The sequence below is a fragment of the Aspergillus aculeatus genome (genome assembly GCF_001890905.1).
Source record: "Aspergillus aculeatus ATCC 16872 unplaced genomic scaffold ASPACscaffold_2, whole genome shotgun sequence".
Lineage (NCBI taxonomy): Eukaryota > Fungi > Ascomycota > Eurotiomycetes > Eurotiales > Aspergillaceae > Aspergillus > Aspergillus aculeatus.
Window position 1 is genome coordinate 1,396,791 of NW_017962977.1, and position 25,814 is coordinate 1,422,604.

A 25,814-nucleotide genomic window follows, 5' to 3' on the forward strand; every position below is an offset into this window, starting at 1 on the left:
AAGTCGATCTATGTACTTTCCATAAACCCATCGGTCAATTTGAGCAGAAGTATCCTTGCTTCGCTAGCAATCGATGAGCGACCAGCCACGTTGCTGCACCCTTGGTATGGCACTGCAGTGGAGCCAAGCTACGTCCCCAAGCTCATGGCGGGGGGACCCTTTCAGAGCGATTAGTCGATCAGGGGGAGATAACAGACACTCCTACCGGGTTGCGCGGCTGATCGATTTCCCTTACCAGTTTCTTTCTCCACTGCAGCATAGACCCAAGTACGAAGAATATCGTGACCAAGTGATTTACAGTGTGTCATCATGATTGACAGATCACTGTTCAGACATGAATGCGTGCATGGGTGCATTTCTGACCATTCCGTCAAGTCGCAGAAGCGCCGAACTACAACTAAGCAATCCGCATGTTGACTAATCATCGTATGCAGGATGTGTAGTGATAGAGAGGAAGCCGATTCCATGCAAATCACACAAGTAATGAGCAACCTATGCATGAATACGTATCGCGACTCACGAATGCCAAGTCACAGCGCGTACTGAGGGAATGACAGGGAGACAAATGTCCGGTGTCCACATTCCCTGCTCCGATGGAAGATGGCATGATAAGCCGCTTCAATAAGGTACTTCGTAGTATCTCATGGAAGCGCCTAATTGATACTGGCCCAGATTGTCCGAAGACAGCTGCGATAAGACCAGGGCTCTCCGATCACTCAAAAGGGAAAGTGGTATGAAATCCCTTGGGAGTTTCGGACATGGAATGCTTTGCCGGCCGAAGCGAGTGTGCTAGAAGTGAATTGGCGCAAGATACCCTTGACCGTTCAGCCTGACTCGGGTCAACAGAAGTCAACCTTCTGTTGAATTCCAGCAGGATCAAAGGGGGGACCCCGTAGGGTATGGGGTCTACAGCGTATATCAGAGTACCTTATTTTAGGCGTTTGGAGGATCCACCGGGGAAGCCGGCGGCGGCGGGCGGGCAACCCAGATCGACCTCACGTGTCCCATTTTCTTCCCCCCTTCCCGTCCCCACTTCACCGCCCTCTTCAAGTCAAGTTCTCAACACTTTGAGCCTTGGAGCCTTTGAGGGACTCGTCCTTCCCCGGCCCGGTTGATGGCCAGATCAATCAGGCAAGGAGCTTGGTGGCATCTGCTTAGTTCAAGGTTACTATTGGCGACCATCGCGATGATCCTTTGCAGACCTGCCAATCAGCGTGGGGCGGAACATCATCAGATTGTCTGGACACGAATCCTCGGTAAATACTAGGTAGTTGTTGAATCGTCTAGCTCGCTTCTCGAATGTTGTTGGCTGATCCTGTATTGCGTCACGGCTCCCCCCCCCCTCCACTCTCTCTCTGAGTTATCACGGAGTAAGTTACGGAGTGAGAGTCAAACGGAGTATACTACCACACTGAAAAGAAACCTTGTATTACCCTCGTTTCTGTCTTTCACAAGTCAAGTGCAGTTCAGCGGTTGTACTGGATCTCATTTGTAGTCACTATCCAGTATTGTCATATGCTCCCGCCAAGTCCGGGGCGTTTGTTGAAGCTGGTCTTGATAGGATGATGCGGAGAAAGGTGGTTTCAGGACTCCTGATGATCTTAAAATCATCGGGAGGGGTAATCATGAAAAGATCCATGACACCACGATACGGCAATCGACAGCTTTCCAGACAAGAAAGGATCAGCTTCACTGCTTCAGTAAGTCCTGGCTGATATGCAGAGCACGTCCACCGGCAGTACCGCTGATGCCGCAGGTGGGGAGAGGATGCGAGAGGGGACCCAATCTATCTGCCTCGAGAAACAAGCACATCCCTGAAAGTAGCCAACCATTCAACTGACAATCAAGTAACTTATCTGCTCCCGGTGTACCGGAAAGTTAGTGATTTGTCCGCCCAGCAGAATTCATTGGCTGCTCCATACATACTTGCGCAGCGTCCTCTGTAGCGCCGGCAAGTAAATCCTGAAGGTGTGAGCGAGAGCAAATATGCAGGCCTGTTGGAGGTACAGTACATTACATCTGCAGAGGGCAGGTCCTGTCTTGGGTAGTATGTGGTCTGTAAGTAATGTAAGAATGTAAAAAAAAATGTAAAGAAATGGGCAGAAACAGGCCGAGCATGGAGTCAAGTCAATTTGGTAGCTAACCATGGTTGACCCTCCCCATGACCTGTCATTGCCCATTTCTGGGACAACTGGTTAAATGATTAAGTTGTTACCTTGTGAGACCGACTCTCCAAGAACTGAAACCCCTGAGGGGAGGATGCAGTGGTAGAGGAATAAGCCAGAGGCCCAAAACAGAAGAGATGCGAATAAGATCACCAACAAGAGTAATGCCCAAGCATTCTGGTTTCCTATTTTGTCTATCAGAACATCAGAAGAGTATACTAGTCGGTCGGGACGCGAGATGGTGGTCCCATCCTTGTTACCACTATTAGACTTGGCTAGACCGCCCGACCCCAGTGTGTCCCCAGTCGTGTGGGCGGGTGGGTAAAGGGAAGAAGCAAAGTAAAGCAAAGTAAAGCAAAGTGAAGTAAGGCAAGGTGTAGGGCCGGGGCTGTAGGCTGTAGGCTGTAGGCTGTAGCTCACTCAATTCACTCACCCACCTCTTCCCTTCCCCCCGCCCCCCCCCCCTCCCCCCCAACGGGTTCCTGCAAAACGGCTGGTCATCGAAGTACTGCACAGTACAGCACAGCCAGCTTCCCCAGGAATTTAAACTTGGCTTCCTCCCTCGTTTTCCTCCTCTTCTTCCTCTCTTTTCCTCCCATTCTCTACTTCTGCTCTTCTACTCTCTTATCCTCTTATTTGATTCATTCCCATCTTTGGTGACTGTGTAAATACATATACTCCATACTCGCACCTGTCTACTTCAAGCTTACCCTACCTGTCTTGTTTACTGTATACTTGGCGCTGCCTTATCCGATAACCCTACATACCTTAACCATCTCGGTGAATCTCTTATATCGCCTGCCATCCTCATCCATCACCCCACAAGGAAGCTATCAGCTATCTCCAACAATTCACAATGGCAGCTCCTCGCTCAAGTTCCCTGCGTGCTCTTCGTCTGCTCTCGCAGCACCACTCTACTACTCTCCCCTGCGCTCGCCGGGGCCTGCACATCACCGGCGTCCACTCGGCGCAACCGGCCAACGTCTCAGACCGAGCCTCTCTGTACTCCAGCCGCACCATTGCTGATCTCAAGAATGAGTGCCAGAAGCGCTCCTTGAGGAGCAGCGGTACGCAAGCCGAGGTAAGTGCCATACTCATCCTTCTACCCTACCCCGTGCCCATGGAAGGGACATACACTGAACCCAAGTCTAACTCGCAATCCAGCTTGTCGAGCGTCTCCAGAACCATGACTTCCTCCAATCCCGCGCCTTCAGCATCGCCATGCGCCGTATCAGCGGCAATTCCATTGCAGAGTATGTTGCCGCTGACCCTTTCTCTCCCTCTCCCTCGGTAAAAACTGGGATTTCTCGGAACTGACTTCTCGTGTGCAAATAGGCAAACCCACAGCCGTCAATTCAACACCTCTCGGTCCATGAAGGCCGTGGGTGACTCATCCACCGTCGACTTCGCCTACATGCCCTCACTGGCGGAGCTCGATGGCCCGGCCGCTCGCGCCGATCCGCAATTCCCGATTGTCCCCGACTTCTACTCCCACCAGAGCGCGGCCGCGACGGATTCCCCCATGAAGCCCCAGATCTACACCGTCTCCGGTGGGGCGGCCGATGTCTCCGCCAGTCCGATGACGGAGGTCGTCGACAACCACTCGGTGGACATCGACCCCTTCTCGCTGACTGAGGCGGTGGGTAAGTCCCGTTCCGGGGCGGAGTCGACCCAACAGAAGGAGCCTGGTGTGTTCCGCGAGCTGTGGACGGGGGTGGTGGATGACATCTTAGGTAGACAGCCGGCTGTTGTCAGAAAGTGATGCGTCCCACCCGGGTGATCGATTTATCCCATTTTCAGAATGTCTTGATTGTCTCTAGCGATGCGTGATGTCTATTGTGTTATCCTTTTCTTATAGTCATAGTGTTATCACCAGGTTAAGCTGAAAGTGTTAAAAATGACAGATCTATACCTAAGCATTGAATTGATCTGTATGTGTATACCCCACAACACTCTCTTAGAAGAATGATGTAGAACATCAATCAAACAATCCATCCATCATCCAGCCCACGCGACACATAACAGACCAGTATTTCACGTACGCATGATCATAGACACATACATAGTAAAAAGCTCCGATTAACCGAGCCAAATCCTTCTCGAAGGGCCACCAAGTCAACTAGTTACCCCAGAGAAATTGAGTCAGCGGCCGCCGGGGAAGTACCACCCAAGTCCGACCAAAGGTTCCCACACCCCATATTTTCTCAACCCGAAGGTACGTGGGAAAAGAAAAGCCTCCCTCGGCAATGAGGGATAAACTTTAATCATCAGGAACCTCTTCTATGTACATACCATAGTAGGTCGATCTCGGGTGAAAAGGGAAAGTTCATGATGTCGGCCAGGTGGAATGATCCCCTTCCCCCCCAGCATCAAAGATTATCCGATATCTCCCGAGGGTTTGGGAATTGTGTTCTTCCACTAACTTACCCACCCCGTCGTTTGAACGCATGATGTTTACCGTGAGGAGAGGAGCAGGGTGCTCCGGGCGAGTGAGGGTGAGTATACTTCATTTGGTGATCGTCTGATCACTGCCCGGATAGATGCGCAGGCAGTCGAGTCATCTCTGGGTTTGTTTGATATTTTTGGAGGTTGGGTGGAGGTGGTGCATTAATATGCTTTGTGCATTAAATTGTATATTCAGATGGGGCATAGTGTGCAGGAAGTACTCTCGTTTGTTGGGTTACTTTGTCAATGTGTAGAGGAGCAAACGGATGGAGGATACTATGTAGGGAGTCCAGACGCCCATTGTTGACAGTGCCTGCCTGCCTGCCTGCCTGCCAAGTCCAAGGTTCGAAATAGGACTAGTGCGATGGTCCAGGCTGGCTACCTCGGCTACCTGAAGATAAATGAGACAGTTTGTTTTTATTTAGAGAACCACCTATGCTTCCTTTCTAAGTCACAAGTGTCTCTCCTTTTTCAGACTTCTGTCATCATCAGTCTCCCCGACGGGGGACTGCTGCCGGATCGATTGGGCCAATCCATAGCTCTTCAACTCCTCCTTCTGTATTTCCCTCTCAGGAGAACAATTCGTTCATGCGTTGGGTGTGGAATCAGCGAGAGGCGGAGCGCGATGCGATGTGCTTGTGTGACCTTCAAACGGTGGGGTCTTAGCTCAATCAATCCAAACGGGAAATGCGATCGCAGTTCGTGCGATGTTTCAGATGAGCTGAGAAGACGAACACCCTCGCACAGGCAGCACAGCTCTATTTAGCAGGATTTCCAGACGTCAGAACTTTGGTCGGTTTAGGCTCTGTGTGCTGTGCTGTGTTGTGCTGGGCCTTACAGTGCACGGCAGTCACCGTCAGTCCGCACCGCCTACAGCATCAGGCCCGGAGATTTTGGTGGTTCTCGAGGAAGATCTGGCTGTCCGTCAGACTGTGATTGCACGGAGCGTACCGTAGATGAATCTAGCAAGCAACTGGCGGCTGGTATTAGTTGTATTCTCTGATGACATGTCAGCAGCACTGGCATTGTTATGAGTATTATTATGAGGTATCATCTCCTTATGCTTATGCTCTGGCATTGGGAAAACACTTGATGGGATCCACTGTTGTTGCCAAGTGACGCAGCCCAGAGTGACTGGAACGGTCGACTGCAGGCCGAGTGCAGAACCCCTCAGTGGCACACACTTTTGAAGTCGTCGATTGACGAGTATGTTCACATACAAGTCGAACGTCTCCCAACTGGGGCATTGAATGTTCGCATTCTTGCAACATTGGGAGAAGGTATATTGCTTCATGTCACCTGCAATTTGTGTATCTGCAGGCACTCACTGCAGGGTGCATGAAATTGGAACTGAAGTGAGCTAACTCAGGGGAAAAAAGATCTGGGTCTGGATCGCAGGGCGACAGCCAGTGGCAGCCCGTCCTCCCGCTCCGAAAACCTGCCGAGTGGATCTGAGCATAAACTAAAAGTAGTTTCCTGATTGTCCCTCCACATCCACATCCACATCCACATTCAAATCACTTCTCTTCTTCATCCTCTTTCACCTTCTTTTCAATCTCTATTCTTCACCCTGTACAGTACATTCTTTTGCTGTTTGTTGCCCGTTGCGCTCTTGCTGCTGCATCCCATCGTTATTCTCCGCTGTTCTGCTCATTAGCCTCTCGTTTGCTTCATTGTTTCACTGCAGACTGCTAGTCGATCTTTTCCCCCTCTGCTTCGGATTTAACAAATCCACGAGTCTATCACTGTCCTCACTTATCTAATCACAGAGCAGTACTCTGTGGTCTAGCATACGCTTGTAACTTCTGATATTGTGTCGCAACTGAACCTTCTTTCTTATCTCCGAGTACAACCGAAGCTTCCGGCACTTGATCAACATCGAGCCGTCTTGCAAATGAGTCTCAGGGTTATCTCTCAGGGATTCTAAATCGTGCTCGCATCATGCATCAAACCGGATGTCTTCTTGTCGCTGCTTGTATCTGGACAGCGGTCTTCGCCTTCATTCCTTATGAATTCAATCTCGATCTTCCGGCCGCAAAACACACCCCGTCTCGTCGCTTTTTGCCCTGGGAATCACTGAGCGATGCACTTGCCAAAAGCCAAGGCCAGACCAAAACCGATGAGCCCATAACGCTGGATGTGAAGAGAGCCCCTGTCCGTCGCAGCAATGACTTCGATATCGTCCTATCCAAGACGCCCTCCTGGCCCAATACCGCTGCTCTCGACCAGAACGGCAATGACCTGACTTATTTCGCAGTGGTCAAGATTGGTTCCGAAGCGCAGGAATTCTATCTGATGCTAGACACGGGTGGCACGAATTCGTGGGTCTTCAGCTCCGACTGCACCACCAAAGCCTGCAGCATGCACGACACCTTTGATGCAACGAGCTCTTCGAGTATCAATGTGACCACAACCGAGTGGAGTGTCGGCTACGGCTCCGGGTCCGCGAGCGGCGTACTGGCCACGGACAACGTGACGATTGCAGACGTGGAGGTGCAATTCACGTTTGGGCTGGCCACCAACGCCTCGAACAACTTCGAATCATACGCCATGGACGGGATCCTGGGCTTCGGCCGCTCCAACGACACTGCATACAACACTGCCACCTTCATGGACGCTGTGGCAAACCAGAAAAACTTCGATTCCAACGTTGTTGGCTTCGCTCTCTCGCGAACCAAGAGCGGCGAGAAGGATGGCACCGTCACGATCGGGGGAGTGGACGAGGACAAGTACACCGGCGACATCTCGTACACGGACACTGTGACTGGATCGGGGAACTATTGGCGCATCCCAGTCGACGATGTCTACGTCAACGGTGATGCCTGTGACTTTACCAAGAAATCTGCCATCATCGACACGGGAACATCGTACGCCATGCTCCCTTCCAAGGATGCGAAGACGCTGCACGCGCTCATCCCGGACGCCACCGCCTACGGCGACTATTTCCTGCTTCCGTGCAACTCGACTGCCGAGGTCCAAGTGGCCTTCTCCGGGGTCAACTACACCATCTCGCCGGAGGACTACATCGGCTCCGAGTACAACTCCAGCTGCATCTCCACGATTGTCAGCTACGACCTGTTTGGAGATAACATCTGGCTTCTGGGTGATGTCTTCCTGAAGAACGTCTATACCGTGTTCGACTTTGACGCGGCGCGGGTTGGTCTGGCGGTCCGTGCCTACAACAAGAACACCACATCATCCAGCTCAAGCAAGACCAACAGTTCATCCTCTGGCTCGTCCACCGAGTCTACTGCATCTTCCAGCTCGATCAATTCCACTGGCGTGGTTGCTAGCGCCGCAACAACCCAATCGGGCTCCAGATACTACCTGCCTGCGCTTGTGGTCGTCTTATGCACTGTTCTGCTGTAGACGGCCTTATCCACAACCAACCAAACTTTGGCCTTCTTGCACATACTGGGAACATTGAAAATTTCACTTCTTCATCTACTGTAGTAGATTGCGCCTCTGCATCACGCATTTCCGAAGATAACCCATGTGGTAGTCTATTATTAGTCTACAAATAGAGTTATTCTTCCTGACCAAAACCTTAAATTCTAAGCTATCGTTTCATCTTTCCCCGAGACACCCTCCCCACGATTACGTGCTCTATCTATACAGCGTGGCGGAAGGGGTCCACTTACACTAGGGCAGACAGCCTATAAAACCCGATCCGGTATCAAAGTGTACGACTTGGGGTATGATTCTGATCGCAACCGTCAGCTTTTTTCAGTGATCTGCACATAATCACCACACCTTGTTCTCGGGGGATACATACCCAGAGCAGAGCGATCAAAGTCCTCCACGCGATTAAATCCCGCGACGGCCATGAGGATATCGAAGTCGGCCAGCAGCGACTTCATGACGTGGCGCACGCCCTCCTCGCCCATGATACTGAGGCCCCAGACCCACAGCCGGCCGACGAAGACGAACCGGGCGCCCAGCGCCAGCGCCTTGGCAACATCACTGGCGCCGCGCACCCCCGAGTCAAACATGACATAGATCCGGTCCCCGACGGCATCCACAATATTCTCGAGCGCATCCAGACTCGCAATGGCGCCATCCACCTGCCGACCGGCGTGGTTGCTCACCACAATCCCATCGACCCCATACTCGACGCACTTCCTGGCATCCGCCACGGACTGGATCCCCTTGATCACGAACGGCCTTCCCCCGGAGATCTCGCGCCACCGCGCCATGAGCCAGGGGATCTTCTCCCACGACCAGGCGCGCCCGTGCCACACGGAATCGATCCACTTGGTCGACGCGGCCACTGGATCGTTGTCCGGGTCGATCCCGGCCTCCTGACACCGCCGCCGGAACACGGGGTCCGTCAACCCCAGATCCGCCCCGATGCCGCGGTAGAAGGCATAGTTCGAGTTCGCGACGTCGTCGTGCCGCCACCCGAGCTGCCACGTATCCGTCGTGAGGATCAGGGCGTCGAAGCCGGCGGCCCACGCGCGCCGCAGCAGCGACAGGGTCAGTTCGTCGTCGTGCGGCATGTACAGCTGGTAGAAGCGCGGGTTGCCGGGCCCGTTGGCGGCGCCGACGGCCTCGATGGGCGTGCTCCCCGCCGTCGAGAGGCAGTAGGGCAGGTTCAGCTCGCCGGCGACCTTGGCGACGGCGCGCTCCGCGGTCGGGTGGTAGATGGCGTTGATGCCGATGGGCGCGAAGCCGATGGGCGCGGAGACGCGGTGGCCGAAGATGGTCGTGGACGTGTCGCGCAGGTTCGTGTCGACGAGCTGGTTGGGGATGAGGCGGTGGCGGTAGAAGGCTTGTCGGTTTGCTAGGTGGGTCGTCGATTGGCCGGCGTTCGAGGAGGCGTAGTACCTGTTTTCCCGCGGTCAGTTGGATCTCTACCTGGGGGAAGTTAGGGTGAAGGGGCTGCGTACCATCCGCCCTGGCTGAGTTTGCGTTGAGCTTCTTCTTCGAGCTTGGTCGGATCTATCTCGTGCAGTGTAGCAAGGTTAGTCAGGGCAAAAACAAAACAAAACACATGCTTTCCAATGTTGCAGTAAGGGGGCTAAGTACATACCAGTATTGAACGGCGGAGTCTGCCCCTCATTCGCCTTCCAAAAGTTCTCGCGCTGGTATAACGCCCACTGCGGGGTGGTGCGTTTCTCGATGTTCGGGTTGTTCGGATCGCTCATTGTGTTCTTCTTCGGGGATCGGGGTAAGGTCTATGACTCTATGCTGTCTTCGATGAATGTGTCGTCAATAAGTTCTATAGCACTTTTATTTTTTAAATTACTGAGTGATGATTTGATGAGCATGTTCTTGGCGATTGGAATTGGTATTTATAGAGAGGTTACATTGTTGTTGTAGATATGGGTCGGGATGGATGACTTCACATTGACGCATGACGCAGGCGCACTTCTCGGGCGAGAGGGAGCGACAACATTTGGTGCCTGAATCCCGGGGGAGTAACAAATCCACTATTGAGGGTCCATGCTCAGTATCATGGCTCTTGTGGTCATTTTCTTTTTTTAGGTGTGCCACTGTTCCCTGGGAGTTGTCCAAATGCTAGTTACTTCATCCATATATTATACAGTATCAAAAGTATTGTACGGCCGTTTTTGGCTACAGAAACCCAGCCAGTAACCATTCCAATGAGTTAGGTATTCATCTACCACCCTAGAGCCATAGCCTTTCCTTCCTCATTCCTGTACAAGAAGACCGAAATCCGAAGAACTACTCCGTAACACTATCGCGCAACCCCCGCAGCGCACTCGGCTCCTTCGCCCCCAGCGCCAGCGCCATCGCCGCCGCGTTCTCCGACCGCCGCCGCGCGTCCGTCCACACCATGAACTCGCTGTACGTGCGCGGCATCACCTGCACATCCTTCTCCACGAGGAACGTGTAGTTGAACATGCCCGTGGGCTTCTTGGAGCCGTGCTCGACGTCTCGCACCTTGGTGTCGACGCGCACGCGCACCTTCGTGTATTGGCTCCCGCTGATTTCCAGGGGCTCAGTGTACGCGACTGTGGCCCGCAGGTACAGCACGCTGCCGACAGGGACCGAGTTCTCGAAGGTGCTGGGGTCCAGGGAGACGAAGTTGGGGCGCGCGTGGCTGGCCGAGGCGGCGCAGCAGAAGGCCAGCTCGAAGGTCTGCTTCAGCAAGAACCCGCCGAAGATCATGAAGTTGTGGCGGTTGCGATCCTGCGGTTGCATGATCATGGCGGATTTGAGGACCGAGTCACTCATTGAGATGGTGTTGGAGGGGCGGACGGCGGGGGAGGAGGGGTCTTTCCTGGGGTGTTAGAAATGAGGTCGGGGTCGTCGGGGAATGGGGGGTTTGTTGAACGCACTCAGGTAGGACATCTCCTTCGTCCACATGGAGTGGATCAGGTTACTTTCGCGCTCGTTGGGCGCCTTTTCGAGGAGACTTCTCGTGCGAAGGGCCTTTTTGGCTCGCGAGTTCTCCTCGCCTTTTTTGTAGAGGAGGCGCTCTTCGGCGGTTTCGACGAGGAGCGGCGCGATGGGGACGGGTCTGGTTACAGTTTTGCATGGTGGTTAGCAACGTTTTAATTTGTCGTTGAGAGAGCTACATACTTCTTGGTCGCGGGGTCCAGCGACACCATCGTGAACGCGCAAGTGATCAAGACGTCCTCGGGCTTCGCTTCCTCGCCGGCCGGCGGGGCTTTGGCCACCTGCAGCGACACCTCCATACTCGACCGCCCCGTCGCGTAGGTGACCTGACCGCTGAGCTCGAGGTCGCAGATCTCCATCAATGGGTGCTCGATGGTGATGCGGTCCACGGCCGCGGTCACCGTCGTGACGTGGTCGCCGGTGTGTCGGTAGGCGATGACGCCGGCCAGCGCGTCGAGATCCATAAGCAAGGATCCGAGTCTGTTGTTCCGTCTTAGTTCCGTGTCTTCAGGAATTTCCTTCTATAGGCTATGGAGTAAAACGCACCTGATATGACCCGAGGCGTTGAGATATGTGTCCAAAAGCCACTTATCTTGGGCTAGGGGGAGAATCTGGAGACAAAGTCAGTGACCGCGTAAGTAGGTTCTGCGATGTGTTTCACGAACAGCCTTGTAATAACTGTCCGACATCCTCTTGGGCGTCAGATCGGGTTTCCCCGACGTATAAGGCGCGCCAGCCTGTCCCGATTGCGCCGCCTCGCGGCTCTTGGTCAGGGCTTCGATCCAAGGGGTCTTGACCCGCATGGGCAGCCAGGTCGGAGGAGGGTGGGCTGCATTGACGCGGCTGGGGTGGAATTCTCGACTTGCGAGCAGTGACGGCGACAGTGCCGGGTGCTGCCGTGTGGTTGCGCGGTTGATGGTGCTGGAGAGGCATTTCGAACGGGCGACGGCGGACCGTCTGGTACTGAGACCGAACATGACGATGATGTGGTGTCACTTAGAGTAGCTACAAGGTAGGCCAAGGTAGGCCAAGAGAATCAGATGAAGAGAGGTAAGTTCATGGAGGCCCGACGATACGAGATATGTAGATGAAAGGATGCCTCGGGCTCGGCAGAGACAGGCCGTCTTCGGCTTCTGTCGCCGGGGCAAGTCGGGAAGGCTGTCTCGGAGCCACCCGCGGCATTGGGGAATGCCACAATGGGGGAGAGGCAAGTATACAATGATGAAACCATAGTTCGTACTGAGTGGTATTCTAACACTAGGCTACAAAGTAAGCAATTGCTCTCCCCACATGGTTTTCCCGATCTGGGGAAGGGAGGGTGGTTGCCCTGCAGTAGCCCGACACCTCCTGTAGTGTCCGTCCTATGACATCATCACTTCGGCGAGATCTCCTCGTCGCCGGCAAAAAGAGTCCGGGAACAAACAAGTGAGTTTTTATTTCTCATGGCTAAGTCTGGTTCTTGGACCTCGATCTGGATTTTTTTTTGTCGGAAATTCTAGAATATGTACACCAACCAACCCTAAACACCAGCTAAGTCAAGAAACACAAATCATGCTCCTGGCCTATACAAAAATTGGACCCCAGGTGGCCTGACTCAATGACAAGGGCTGGCTAAAGGAAGAAGATACAGAAGAGAGAAAGAGAACAAAACAGAAGGTAGAAAAACGACAAAGTGTTCAGACACAGTAGACCCAGGGGTGTTTGCACATGCTATTGACCCCAAATAAACATGGAATAATGTTGGAAACCGACCGCACCCCGTTGCCAGATTGATTTGCCGCCACCGTTTCCCCCAAGCCCGGCCCCCTAGACTCCGTTTGTTTTGCCCAAAACCAATACATGGGGAGTTAAGAAATGAGAATGAAAATGAAGAGGAGCATGTTGTCGTGTCACATAAAAATCGCCACTGATCCAACGTCTTTGGCTCATATGTAAGAGACCCAGATTCGTTGATATGGAACTCCCATCCCACATGCTGCATCCACTAAGATGTTCGATCTCTTCGAGATGAAATAATATCAGGGCCGACGCTGGGCCAGATATACTCGCACTGGGTGCGACTCGCCGTAAACAGCAACGGGCGATTGTTCTTCTGACTGATGTCGAGTCGACACTTAGAATGTGGGAAGCCTTTGCACCAGTCGGAGGAACCCCGCGTGTCCAAATGTGGCAGGAGAGTCATCGTGACGGATCTTGGAGGCTGAGCAAAGACTGACCAGGCGAGCAGTAAGTCCTTGGTATATTCGAGAAAAGATATGTCCGTAACTCATCGAGTAAGGGATTTTGTGATCCCACAAATCGACATGGCGGAGCCAAGCTAAATGTCAGCAACCACCAAGTACCTCGTTGATCTTGTTGTTCGCTAGCGAGACACCTCCATTCTTGGGTTCGGGTGGAGCTTCCTCCTTCATGCATGCATTTTCCAAGATATTGGTCCACTTCCCACTCGTGCCTGCATGGCTGTGCTTGAGATGCTGGCGGAAATGGTCTGCACGGAAGAACTTCTTCGCATTGTTGCATTCACCGAATTTGTGTACGACGGTGAGATGCTCGAATCGGCGGTCCCAGTCTGGTTGGGGATGACTAGGAAACTCCTCGCCGCAGTAACCGCAGATGTCATGTGACGGACCGGCCCCGGTCTGTCCGGAAGTGGACGAGGGATGGAATGCTGCTTGGTAACTCGATAGAGCAGCACACGACCACGAATGCCGTCGCAAGTGGAGCGAGTTCTGATGGCGTTCGGCTTCGTTCTTGTTCTTGAACCTATTGTTACAGTAAAGGCATGAATATTGCTTCTCCATCTCATGCGAACTATCCATCACGATCGAGTTAGATAATTTCCATACCAGGTTCAGAGAAGGATAGTTGCTTACCGGAGCTCCTCGGGGCTATCGAACTTCTTCGGCTTCTTGGGACAGCAATCGCAAATGTACAATCCGCCGAGCTTGGGTCCTGTAGGCTTCGGTGCAGGATGATTCGTCTGCAAAGACATTTTGCGCGCGGTTTCGACACTCGAAGGTTCGATAATGCTAGGTCCCTGGATGACTCGTGCGACAGGTGGTGCAACCATGTGAGCGGGTGAGGTCGGATTCATGATAGACTTGTCGTGAAAGGTATCAAGGTCAGACTTGGGTGAAAGCCCTCCAGGTGACCGATCATAGCTGGTCATACTACTGCCTCCCACAGATAGTCTCGCCGACGAGTAAGATCCGGTAGTTCGTATACTCAACGATGAGGCCGCCGAATGGCTCCCGTGACCGGCAACATAACCAGAATTGACTGTCAAATTGTTCGTGTACGGTTGACCACTGGTTCTTCGTTGAGTGAGATCCCCGTTGCTGGTGATGATATGAAGTCGATTTCGATCGTCGCCCATCGGCTCACGAGGAGGAGATGATGCTCTTCTTTTCAACCCCGAAGATTTTGAAGCATCGGAATACGGCGGTGTGGCTTCCCTAAGGTAAACCATGCGGGACGGGAGCGATTCGTCCGTGGAGAAATCGCCTTCGATATCCGAGAAGACGCCATGATCGTAGCTACCTCGGTGTGAGCGGCTGGGAAGACTGATATTCTCGTCGTATGAAGGTGTTGTTCCACCGCGACGGCGGTATACCTCCCGCAGATACCCTGAATGGTCGAGATCGACGGCAGATGACGGAGCGCTACTCTCAACACTGGGGCTGCGGCCCCCAATGTAATCCCTCCACCCAACCTTAGTACCCGGCGAGACTCCCCCTGATTGATAGCTTCCAGGTCCAGGCCATCTTACGTCGAGAGCCGAACTGTCCGAGCCTCCAGGCGAAGGGATGCCGCCATAGTTTCGTGTAGGAATGGTGAGTGTTGAAAGGGTGGCTCTGGGTTCGCTTCTACCGCTTATAGACTGGCGCGGGGAGAGTGGCTTCCCAATTTTCGACAACAGGTGCTGATCGTACGCATCTGATGAATCCTTCACACTTCTCCGCGAGAAGTCTCGCTCTCCTTTCAAGATTGGACTTGGGCTTTTGATAGAGATCGCATTCCGGAAGCCCTCGTCCATGGGCGGTGGGGGTTCGATCCGAATGTGCGCTTCAGGGCTCCTGGATAGTGGGAACCCACTCTGCCGGCCGTCTAAGTCGTCGAGAGCCATGCGATCACTTAGCGACACAGCTTCAGGCCGGCGGTGACCACCGAACAGGCTCGAGCTAGGGTTAATGGGGGCGAGTTTTGTCGTTCCTCGGGAATTCGCGTGCAACCAGCCAGCGTCGTAGCCGTCTTCGAGATCACTAATTCGGGGCGGCGGTGGTAGTGGCGGAGGGGCGAAATTCGGAGTCAGATTGTTGCGAATAGGCATAGGCCCGTGAGATGGATAGGAGTTTCCAGACATCGTTCCTAATGGCCGTGCAAGAAGGTCTGAATTTTGAGGCTCACTATCCTTGTTGAAGTCGTATATGTTAATCGAAGGAAGCGAGATTCGCGGCAAGTCCATCGTACACCAACAACCACAAACAGCTGCTCATCGGCAAGCCAGAAAAGATCAAGCTGTAGAGCTGAAGCGTGCCAGTGAAGTTCGCCTTTTTGAGGTTGAACAGAAGTGGCGATGTTCCGATGTGCGCCCGTTACAGCCGCTATAGGAGTGGCTGCCTAAACGAACTTCCGAGACTGGACAAAAGAAACTATGTCGAATGCTAGATAGTACTTGCAAGACGACCAACGAGGAGCTTGGTTTAATTTAAACGGCGAGTCGGTAGCGATACCGCAGTCGCAAGGTTGGAGAGTTGTCTTCAAGTGCTTCACAAGTCAGGTGGATATGACCTCATGTATCTAGGGCAGAAGGCAAGTCGGCCTTACCTCGCTCAAGAGGTACCTGATGACTTCCGAGGTCGAAAGAGGGGAAGAGTTGAAAGTCCTTGATACCGATGGGGTTCTTTCGCAGTTGCGCATTACTCCGGAGAAACGGTTGTGTGCCATCAAATCGCCAGCAGCGGCAACTTATCGACGGAAGACAGCGCAAACACGGCCGAGCATACTTAGAAGCTTTAAACAAGTAGTGCGATTGAATGTGGAACTCTGGAATTTAACCAGGGACGAGAAGAAGAAACCGAGAATCGATCGACCATGCGAGATCCTCTAGGGTTCAAAGGATGTTAGTTCTTTTCGAATTACTCTGGCCTCGATTCAAGCCTGTTCGACCAGAAGCCGGAGTGACCGGAGGTTCGGAAAAGAGCAAGCAGTAGAAAGCGTAAGAGAAGTAGGAGCTGTAACTGAATGGAGAAGGGAGGCAAAAAGAAAGGAGAATCGAATGTCACATGCAGCTGCTTTCCGTAACGAGAAGCGAAGAGAGAACCAGGTCAAGGGCGGGTGGAGGCGCAATGCGGGCGAAGGTCAAGGTTGAAACTAAGGTAGAGAAGAGGAAAAGAGGAAGACACCAGGTTTGGGTACTGCACGGCAGTTATGCGCGGAGAAGGGAAAAAGACAGGAGCTGTAATAAGGTAGTAGTTGTAGGTGTTGGTGAAGAGTGCAAGCAGTTCAGTTGAGGCGAGTTTGGAGGTGGGAGAGAGAGAAATGATTAATGAATGGGTGGTGCAAACCCCAGTCTTATTGGTGGTCCCTACAAGGCTCAAGGGCTCGTGGGAGGGAGTCCAAAACCACTGACTGTCTGTCAGACCCAAGGTTAAATCCAAACCAGATTCCCTGGTTTCTTCGGTTGGTCTCACAGTCGTTTTGTTTTTTTGTTCTCCCCTTCCTTTCGTGTAAGCGCCCAGTTGTTGTCGTTGGTGGTGGTGATGGTGGCAATAGAATGGACGAGGAGGAAAGGAGCTTGTCACAGAGGGAGAGGCAGAGACAGAGACAGAGACAAAAGAATGATGATGATGAATGGGGTGGATGAATTGATTTGAATGACTGAATGAATGGATGAAATGAAACGAAACGAAATGAAATGAGAATTGATCAGGAAAGGACAGAAAACCCAGATGAAGGTATTGGTTCCCCCAGCACTGATACCAACCTTGTATTTGAATATCCGTTTCACCCTACAGTCTGGTCCGGGTGGACACCTTCCAGACTTCACCCAACCCACAATGTCACAGCAATATTATGGAATGGATGAGATAGATAGAATTAATGAGAACACGATTGCAGAGTGAACGGTTCTGTTTTATCGTTGTTGTCAATGTATTTGGGTGTCTTCAGCAGCAATATCTACTCGACATACATTTCCAGATCGCAGGTCAGATCAGATACCAGCAATACTCGAGCGGTACTACCAAAGTTAAAATACGCGTTCCCATACTTCCGGGGGCATAGTTGCAATTACAGCCATACAGTACCTACTACAAGAGTACACATACTGACTGACTGTAGGGCCTCCAAACTGTGTGCCTTCGCGCAAGGCAATCGACTGCTCGATCAGTCATCAGTTCATTGATTGTCTGTCACCGACAAATGCGATCATATCAATGACCATTATACGAATCTGAGTTAGACCCAGGACCACGCGCAGTTTGGCAGTAGGGGCCGACCGGCTGGTAGGTATGGATCAGCCGGGATTTTAGTCGACACTTAATCTCACAAGTGTCAACTAGCATCAGCTCACTAGATCCATGATTGTACTCGATCATTTTCAACCACACATGCCTGGATACACCCACGAACTTGGTACCGTACAGTATGAGAGGCAAAAAGTCATGCATGTCGTCAGCGGTGTTTCTTCCGGTCCTTTGCCTGGCCAGGGAAAGTCTAATCCGCCTTATGGAAGTGTATGTATAATCGGTGTGTTCGGTTTATTCGGTTACGACGTGCTGCGTACCTGTCTCTTCTCTTTGATCTCTCTGCCCTCTATGCAGCCCTGGCATTGGCTCACAGCAAACGGCCATACACATCCAAGAAAAAGGGGGCCCAGGGATTGAAATGATGGTGGAGGTAGGTCCGGTTCATTCGTTTGGGATTGGCTCTATTCTCGTCTCGTCTCGTCTCGACTCGACTGGCTGACTGAGTGACGTTTATGAAAATCGTAGGGAGTAGTGTTAATGTCTCTGTTATCGAAACCCCCCCCCCCCCCCCCCAAAGCGATAAGGCTCTTGGGATCCTGCATTGACGAACGACTCCACGTGTTTGAATCCCAGTGTTCTCCATCCACAATACCCAGGAGATGCCGTTAAGCCTTTGAGAAATCAACTACACTACGGCATTCTGCCTTGAGTTGATCGTTCGGGTCCCAGCGAGTCAAGTGTGGAGCTTGCTTGACCTTCACAGCTCGAGGACTGATTCTGGATCCCCGAGCGGTGAAGGGCATGGACTAACCGGATTGGTGGTGACAGTGCAAGGACAATTGGAACTGGGGATGGAATGAGGCAGTGCTGGCGGGCTGGCGGGCTCGGACTTAGTCTCCTCGAATCCCAGCTTGCTTCTCTGGGTTGGACGAACTCCATCCATCCATCCACATCCCATATTCAGTCTTGCCGCTGCGGAGCGTCGTCAAAACAGTCGAGGTACCGGATAGAGCCGCCCAGGGTGGGAATTAAGTGAACTCAAGCCAAGGTTTTTTACGTATGCTGTTCGGTGGACTTTCCCACACTTCCTCACTTTGTGAACTTTCAAGAACACAGCTCCTGAAGTAAGGTCGAGTTTACACTCCTGTAGTGATAGACTAAGTAGGTAGGATCTGGCTATGTATCGTTTCGCATCGCCGCATGAGGAAGCTCGACTGGCCGCTGCAACCCACCATAAGGGAGTACTGCGGGTCAGGGCATCTCTGCCTGGTAATCCCAACGGTGAGAAGGTGCAAAATTGTCTAAACTACCCTAGTAGCACTGTACCTTTCCCTGCTTGTTTTCTACGAGTATGAGTACTTCCCAGTTGTCAGTCGTCTGCTACAATACCAAAGCCAGACCATGGAGATCACCTTACCCGCATTCCTACCCGTACAGACTTAAATTCTGCAAAATAACCGATCCCAATACCGTCATGTTTTTGGGTCGCTACCCCTCGCAAGAACACTAAAGCGTCATCCCGAACCCTTTCGAGGGGAAAAAAATAGGCCATCCTGCCACTTTCTCGAATTTGAATAATCTACACGACGACCTTACCAGGCTTAACTTACCTACTACCTAGGCTGCTCTGAGCGAAAAGTCGGGTACCGAGTGCACCGAGTTGACTATGGACTCCATGCTCCACCGTGCGTTGTGCGGACGAAGCAACAACAATTGTAAGTGGCCCTATTGGGCGTGCTCCACCCCCTAGAAGGGTCTAGCGCGCCCCATTATATGCTTTAGATACATGCACTGCCACAGTGCTGTCATTTGGCACTTCCCCCTCCCCCCCCCCCGTTTGCACACCTTTTTTTGCCATCTTGAGGTTCTTCCCCTGCGAAGAATGATAATAAGCAGAGAGGGAGAGAAGTTTTTGGTTTGGAAGATTGGGACTTACCCAGAATGGAAAGGAAAAAGAACAAAAGCCAATGCCTAAGTCCTGAGGAGGGAATTAATCTGGAAGCAGAGGGTCAGACAATGGGATGATCAATCGCGAAAGTCCTCAAGCAAGCAATGAAGGTATGGAGGCCTCCGGGAGGCGAAAGAAAAAAAAAGAAGAAAAGAAAAAAGAAAAACCACAATACACAAAACACGAAAACCACTCCTGCCGGAGAGTCTGGTCTTGTTTTGCTCAACTTGTGGTGGACCTTTTGACTGCCTCTTATTGCTATCCCCCTGATTTCTCCTCCTGCAAACATAATGTAGTTAGTCGGTGCTCGCTCGTGTCTATGGTCATTATTGCCCGCCTCACATCGCATCGGATATAACAAGCGACGGGTAAAGCTTTGAGGAATGAAAACGGGGGACACACAAATCTGGAATGACAAGGCAACTCACATAGTACCACACGTGACTTATGAGTATGCTCCTTACTACGGATACACCTACTCATGGACTGCCATGGAAGAGGGGTATCATTATCGTCGGATACCATAACCTCAAACCTTGCTCTTTACGACCCCGGGTTCGCTCTGATTTCTAGCCAGCCACATTTGGGATCTTGATAGCGGCCTGAGGTTGCGGTGTTTTCCAATATCAAGACTCCTAACAAAGAGGCTGCGCTTTAATACCAGCCCACTACGTGATCATCTCGCGAAAGAGGCGCGCCGCGTCAATCAACAGGTAGTAGGTACGCAGTGGCAAATTAGACAGGGCGGGCTGGTTCGATCAAAACGTGGCCCGCTTTGTGCTAGCGAGTAGACAACGAGGGAGATCACATCCCAAGTGTAGTAGAGTGTTTTTGCCATAAGAGTTGCGGAAACAGGATCTTCGGAACCTGGAGCATCATTGGCCATCCGCGAGACAGCCAAAAGAATAGATGGACGGATGACCTAGCACATCACCAGTAACTACAGTCTGCAATCCTTGTTCAGTTAGCTGAACGTTTCACCCTTACCAATATCATTCTATGCCCCGTGTCTATATATAGGCGACCGGTCCTCGTCAGCAAGTCATCTGGTCAGCTTATATGGAAGGCGTGCACGGACGGAGAGACCTGCTTCTCTAGACTGACAGACCCTAGAGGAGATTGGACAGGAAGACCACGACAAGGCCGGGGTGGGACACAAAACCCACGTCTTGATCATGGCCATGTGTGCAGGCCAGAAGATGTAAATAATGTAAGGTTTTAGATTGAAAGGGTAAACCCCGAGCGAAAGGAACAAACAAAAAAAAGCGCCGTCAGCCTTAAGCCTTAAGGGGCTGCAGGCTACTGCTAAATCCAGTCGTGCACAGGCCTGGGTGCTCAATCAGGTAGTGACATGTATCAGAGGGCAGGCTTTGCTTCGTCCCTTTGCGTAGGGCAATACGACAACGGAAGGATGATAAGAGCGTCGACTTTTGGTCAAGCAGAACTGAGACGTTACACAATGCGGGTACGCCATCCTCAATCAGCGGGTTGGATTATAGCCGAAGAAAAAGTAGAAAGGCAGTTGTGCATGATACTAGCCATAGTTGGTTGATGTCTCGTCTCGGAAAGAACAAGCGCTAGTAGTACGGAGTGATGCTCTGCATGAAGAACAAACACTAGATTTGCCGTTTGATGCTGCATATTTAGTCGCCTTCAATCAGATCATGGGGCCCAGAAGGCGCGTGTGGATCATTGAGCTGGTTTGGCTACACGAGAATCGTCGATATGGATGATGCAGCATTAGCAATACGCCGACCTAAGGCAGTATTGCTCGCCCAAGGTCCTGCTATATGCTGGGTAACGTACATAGGATGACATCGCCTTGCTTGGCTGGGATCGTTAAGCGACATCAAGCATTATTTACCTCGGAATAGTGGCATGGAGGTGCAGAGACCAAGAAGTCTGGCTCCTTCTTGGCCCTGTCGAAATGATCAATCTCCAAGACCTTGGATGATGCTTGGGTGGGAAAACGACGTTGCCCCAGGATGTTTAGCTTCGCTTGGAACAAGGGAACCTCATCTTTCATGCCTGCCTCTTGCATGTCCATGCTGAATTGACATGTCCCCGTGTCCCTCATCATTGGCATCACGACCTGACCTCCCGCCTCCGAAGGGCGAAGAATAGATTCATTGATTCCAATTCCTGCTTTGGAGGCCTTGGCGGTGGTTTGCGGGCCAATCGTTTTTACGAGTGATTCACGATGACAGAGATAGCGGGATGGCCTCTGCAAGCCATGAGTGGATTGGCTGATACGATGATGCCGATGATGCATCTGATATGCTGAGGGAGAGGGTCTCGAATTCGACAGGTTCTTGTTGGGTTTCTGGGAGTATCTGCTTCAAATATCAATCAATGCCTTGAGTGCTGCTGTCGAAAGTTGGGTCTGTAGCCAGGCCTTGGCATTGTCGCCGACCATGCTCGCGCTGCGGCGGATATGGAAGTGTTTCCCCGGCGCAGGGACGGGTAGGCTGAACCAGGTTTTCTGTACATTGTCACACATAGTGAGAAGAGTTAGCTGAAAGAGAATGGAATGATATCCAAATTGATACGAGGAGACGGTGGGTTGTGTAAAATATCCGCGGCGATGGCCAGATCAGGATTCAGGATCATATCCAGAAGTTCTTGGGGTTCCATGGGGTGGATTGGAAAGTGGATCGACCGGCATTGGTGGGACCGGCGAGGGTTGGTTCGTGCCTCAGGTTCAATTCCCCGTTCCCGCCCCCCCCGGCTACCCTTGCCCTTGCCCTATACCCTAGCCCCATATGACTCTGACCGCTTTCCAGATTCTGAGATTCTGCCCTTAAGACCCCCTCTTGCCGCCTGTAGCATGGCATCGACACGGCCCGACGCTCAGCATCATATCATTTTTCGGCTTCTCACTTATTGATTTGTGCTAGCACTTCCTACATTGAACATTGTATAGGTAGTCTACATATCGTCTTCACCATGGCCATGAACAAGATACCTGGCCACAATATCTATGTTGGGGGGTGGGTTTCCTTCTCTCAGCGATCTACTCTCATTTGCATTTGCCTCTCTACCTTCCTTTTTCGACACGCCACTAGAGAATTAGCTCCTGGAGTCAACTCAAGGGAAAGGAACGATTATTAACCAACTCTGCAGGGTCCTCTCACTCAAGAACAATGCGGCTTTGACTCGAGCAAACATCACGCACATTGTTTCTGTGCTACGACTCCAGCAAGCAGATGAACTTCTGGCGCCTTATCAACGTCATTGCATAGAAGTCGACGATGTCGATGATGAAAACCTGCTGGAGCATTTTCCCGCCGCCGTCAAGTTCATTCAGTCGGGACTGGACAGCGGCGGCGCGGTGCTTGTGCATTGGTAAGCCATTGTGATTGCAACCCCCCACGATGAACTAATCATTACCTTTGAATACTAAACTGCTCTTTAGTGCAATGGGCAAGTCTCGTTCTGCAACTGTGTGCATTGCCTACATGCTTCATCAGCAGCGTAGTGCGCTGACTCCGCAATCAGCACTAGCCATCATCAGAGAGAGCCGGCCTCTCTGTGAACCCAACGATGGCTTCATGGAACAGCTTTCGCTTTACCATCAGATGGGCTGTCCCGAGGATGTCACGAGCCATCCTCTGTATAGCAGATGGCTTTACCGCCGAGAAGTCGAAGAAAGTGTCGCCTGCGGGCGGGCACCTGAAATGAATAATGTCCTATTCGAGGACGAACAACCGCACAGGCCACAGGAATCTACAGGTCGTATGACGGAGATCAAGTGTCGTAAATGCCGGTCGGTTATCCTTATCTTCCGTTTACCTGCCTGTGTGACTTTCTTTAAGCTATGGTTCTTGCGTTCGAAACCTTTCTGACTAATTATTTAGACGCAAATTGGCAACCACGCCGTTTGTCGTTCCTCATGGACCCCAGAAACCGGGCGCTTCGCTCGCGAATACCGAGTGTGCACATGTTTTCCTTCATCCATTGACCTGGATGCGTCCAAGTCTCTTTCCAGAAAGCGAGTCGGGTGATTCGGGTGCACCGCTAGGTTCGCCGTCAACTGACGCTCCGTTATCTGGTCGTTTGACCTGTCCCAACACCTCTTGCGGCGCCAACATCGGGAAATTTGCCTGGCAGGGTATGCGATGCAGCTGCAGTGAATGGGTGGTGCCCGCCATCGGCCTGGCGAAAGCTCGAGTAGACATCTCCGAGCAAGTGAATACGATCCGGGGCCCAGCCCAGGCAGCTTTTGGCATTCGCTTGCCGCCTGGAATGAGACCTAGTCCCACTGACGAGACCAATGGGCGGGGTAACCTCTAAGCTTTCCAACAAGATTCTACAAGGCAGCAATCAGGCTTCAATAGAACCGAATCGAGTATTGATGAGATGCCAAGGGGCCATCGCAGCCACTTGGTGAACACTTTCAACCTCGCATGGGGAGGTAGTAAGGTCGACCGAAGTTGAGTCGCAAGCAGCAACGCCACATGGAGTTTAGTTCATCAAAGTATGTCCGAGAGTCCCTGCGGGTGCTTGCGTGGATAGTTGAAAGGCAGAACAAAAGACAAAGCAAACGGGGCAAGCAGACAGTCCCTTGCTGCGATTCGCGGGTTAAAAGGTGGCATTTAGGCTTTATTCGCGGTCAAAACCGCGGGCCAGGAAAGAAAGAAGGGAAGGGACATGCGCAGGTTACGCACACGCATACGATATGGTAGACCTAAGTCTAGGCTCGATTGATACTGGTGCCGAAAGGTCGCGAGTTTAAAGAACGAAAGGACCCTGGATGTCGATCCTTTAGCGGGGAGAGGGGAAGCTTTGAGACAGTTGTCCTAGCGCCGAGATGACCTCACCTTCTCTAGCTCTTATCTACCAGCCAACCACAGTCATGTATTCAATCGATGCGGCGCCTAAGCCCTTCAACCGTGTTAATCTGATAACGTCCGATCACCGAGCAATCAATCAATCGATCAATCAATCAATCAACCCGGCACCGAGCGTGAAAACCCGCGCAACGCGTTGACCTCAAATCCTCCATGTAACCAAGGAGAGGCATATGGTGACCGAGTCAGGGCTCGAACCCCACATCCTGCGACGAAAAACCCCACGAGGCTGTTCTCCCACTCTTCTAAACCTCTTCAAGGCGGGCCCCACAAAGCTAAGGGCCCTCCACTTCCCAGCGGACAGCCACCAATGATCTGCAGCCAGTGGTCGATCGGGGAGAAACAAAGCACCAGGCAAGAGTTGTAATACGGAGTAGCGTTGCACAGGTTCCTGGCGCCTATGGGCTGACTAATCGGCCGCAGGGAGCCCTAGTCGATGAAGTTGCTACATGCACTATGGAGTGATGGGTATTTACTCGCTATGCTTCCACCATGCCAGAAAGAAGCGACCATACTGTACCAAGAAGACAAAAGTTTATTACATTTGGGGAGGGGAAGGGCAAGGGGAAGGGGAAGGGGGTTGGTCGGAACCATCAGGTTGAGATTTGAGAGGGGTGAGGCCTGGTAAGGTCTAGGCTAGATCACTAGCTCCGGCACGGGGGCTGTGCAAAAGCTCTCTTACGCAACTGGGGCACGCTAGCCATGGTTGCGGGTGCCTTTTTTTCTTTTTTCTTTTTCTTTTTCTTTTTTTTTTTTTTTTTTGGCTTCTTCGAGACTTGCCAGGCTTACTACGCGGTAACGTACGAGCTGGTATATAATGTATGTTACAATACATGTGTATTTTTCACTTTGCTCAACATCACCCCTACCACGACATCCCACAGCTCTTCCCTTTTCTGACGGCGTAGGGCAGACCGCCGCCCTATCTGGTCGACGTGTGGGTGGCAAGGGAAAAAAACGTGGGAGACAGAATGTCATAGAAGGTCCAGAACATTTCGTTTTTGATCCAAGTAGATTCAATCCCATCACATTAAAGCTCTTCTACTGTGTACTGTGTACGTAGGGTCTACAGTACTCCGCCAAGTATGTAAGTGTGTCTGTGCATCAGTACCCGCCTGGCTGGATCTCCAGAGTACTACTCCCTCCTCCGTATAGGAACCAGGCAGATACTTTATCCAGCCTGTGTACATACATACAGTACACCATGGTCACCTAAGCTAGTCGTACCACCCAAATCATTTGATGCTTGGATATGCAATGCATGATCAAGACTCGATGATCGAGTTAGTTTAGTCATTCAGGAACCAACGGTTGCGGCCCTGAGCCCTCCCCTCTTTACCTTCGATATTTCCAGCCTAGAATAGGCACCTTCTTTAATATCGCATCGAAAATTCTCGTCTCCTTTTTGCTATAGTTTATCATTATACGCAATAGCATCTGACAGTCCATGGCATACCCCATGGACACCACCGATCCAAGCGGTTTTCGCAAGAAAGTTCGATGGTTAGAGGAGGTGGAGGATGACGTCAGCGCCCCGTTTCCTGCTGTTCCCATTTGATAGTTTAGGGTG

General features: G+C 51.9%; 6 protein-coding genes across 6 annotated transcripts; 3 read left to right on the plus strand and 3 right to left on the minus strand.

The window, feature by feature from the left end:
- The first annotated feature begins 2,740 nt into the window (after nt 1-2,740).
- On the plus strand, nt 2,741-4,343 carry ASPACDRAFT_75290 (uncharacterized protein). Its single transcript, XM_020204411.1, has 3 exons — nt 2,741-3,246; nt 3,330-3,418; nt 3,501-4,343. Exons 1-3 carry the CDS (start codon nt 3,022-3,024, stop codon nt 3,925-3,927), a joined length of 741 nt encoding a protein of 246 aa, XP_020060094.1. The 5' UTR covers nt 2,741-3,021; the 3' UTR covers nt 3,928-4,343.
- A 2,208-nt stretch (nt 4,344-6,551) lies between these two features.
- On the plus strand, nt 6,552-7,979 carry ASPACDRAFT_49843 (pepsin-like aspartic protease; the record flags this gene model as incomplete). The annotated part of the gene is made up of 1 exon (XM_020202291.1): nt 6,552-7,979. One exon carries the CDS (start codon nt 6,552-6,554, stop codon nt 7,977-7,979), a length of 1,428 nt encoding a protein of 475 aa, XP_020060095.1.
- Nucleotides 7,980-8,266: 287 nt separating this feature from the next.
- ASPACDRAFT_21508 (L-lactate dehydrogenase) lies at nt 8,267-9,757 on the minus strand (the record flags this gene model as incomplete). The annotated part of the gene is made up of 4 exons (XM_020199036.1): nt 8,267-8,313; nt 8,386-9,437; nt 9,500-9,551; nt 9,643-9,757. 4 exons carry the CDS (start codon nt 9,755-9,757, stop codon nt 8,267-8,269), a joined length of 1,266 nt encoding a protein of 421 aa, XP_020060096.1.
- A 160-nt stretch (nt 9,758-9,917) lies between these two features.
- ASPACDRAFT_111776 (putative acyl-CoA thioester hydrolase) lies at nt 9,918-12,056 on the minus strand. The gene is made up of 5 exons (XM_020195584.1): nt 11,642-12,056; nt 11,523-11,587; nt 11,160-11,456; nt 10,916-11,097; nt 9,918-10,852 (listed from the first exon to the last, which is right to left on the minus strand). Exons 1-5 carry the CDS (start codon nt 11,951-11,953, stop codon nt 10,299-10,301), a joined length of 1,410 nt encoding a protein of 469 aa, XP_020060097.1. The 5' UTR covers nt 11,954-12,056; the 3' UTR covers nt 9,918-10,298.
- Nucleotides 12,057-13,300: 1,244 nt separating this feature from the next.
- On the minus strand, nt 13,301-15,441 carry znfA (putative C2H2 finger domain protein; the record flags this gene model as incomplete). Its single annotated transcript, XM_020202292.1, has 2 exons — nt 13,301-13,787; nt 13,850-15,441. The coding sequence occupies 2 exons, from the start codon at nt 15,439-15,441 to the stop codon at nt 13,301-13,303; spliced, it is 2,079 nt and encodes a 692-aa protein (XP_020060098.1).
- A 6,899-nt stretch (nt 15,442-22,340) lies between these two features.
- dspC (dual specificity phosphatase YVH1) lies at nt 22,341-23,687 on the plus strand (the record flags this gene model as incomplete). Its single annotated transcript, XM_020199089.1, has 4 exons — nt 22,341-22,384; nt 22,518-22,739; nt 22,810-23,160; nt 23,252-23,687. 4 exons carry the CDS (start codon nt 22,341-22,343, stop codon nt 23,685-23,687), a joined length of 1,053 nt encoding a protein of 350 aa, XP_020060099.1.
- Between the last annotated feature and the right edge of the window lie 2,127 nt (nt 23,688-25,814).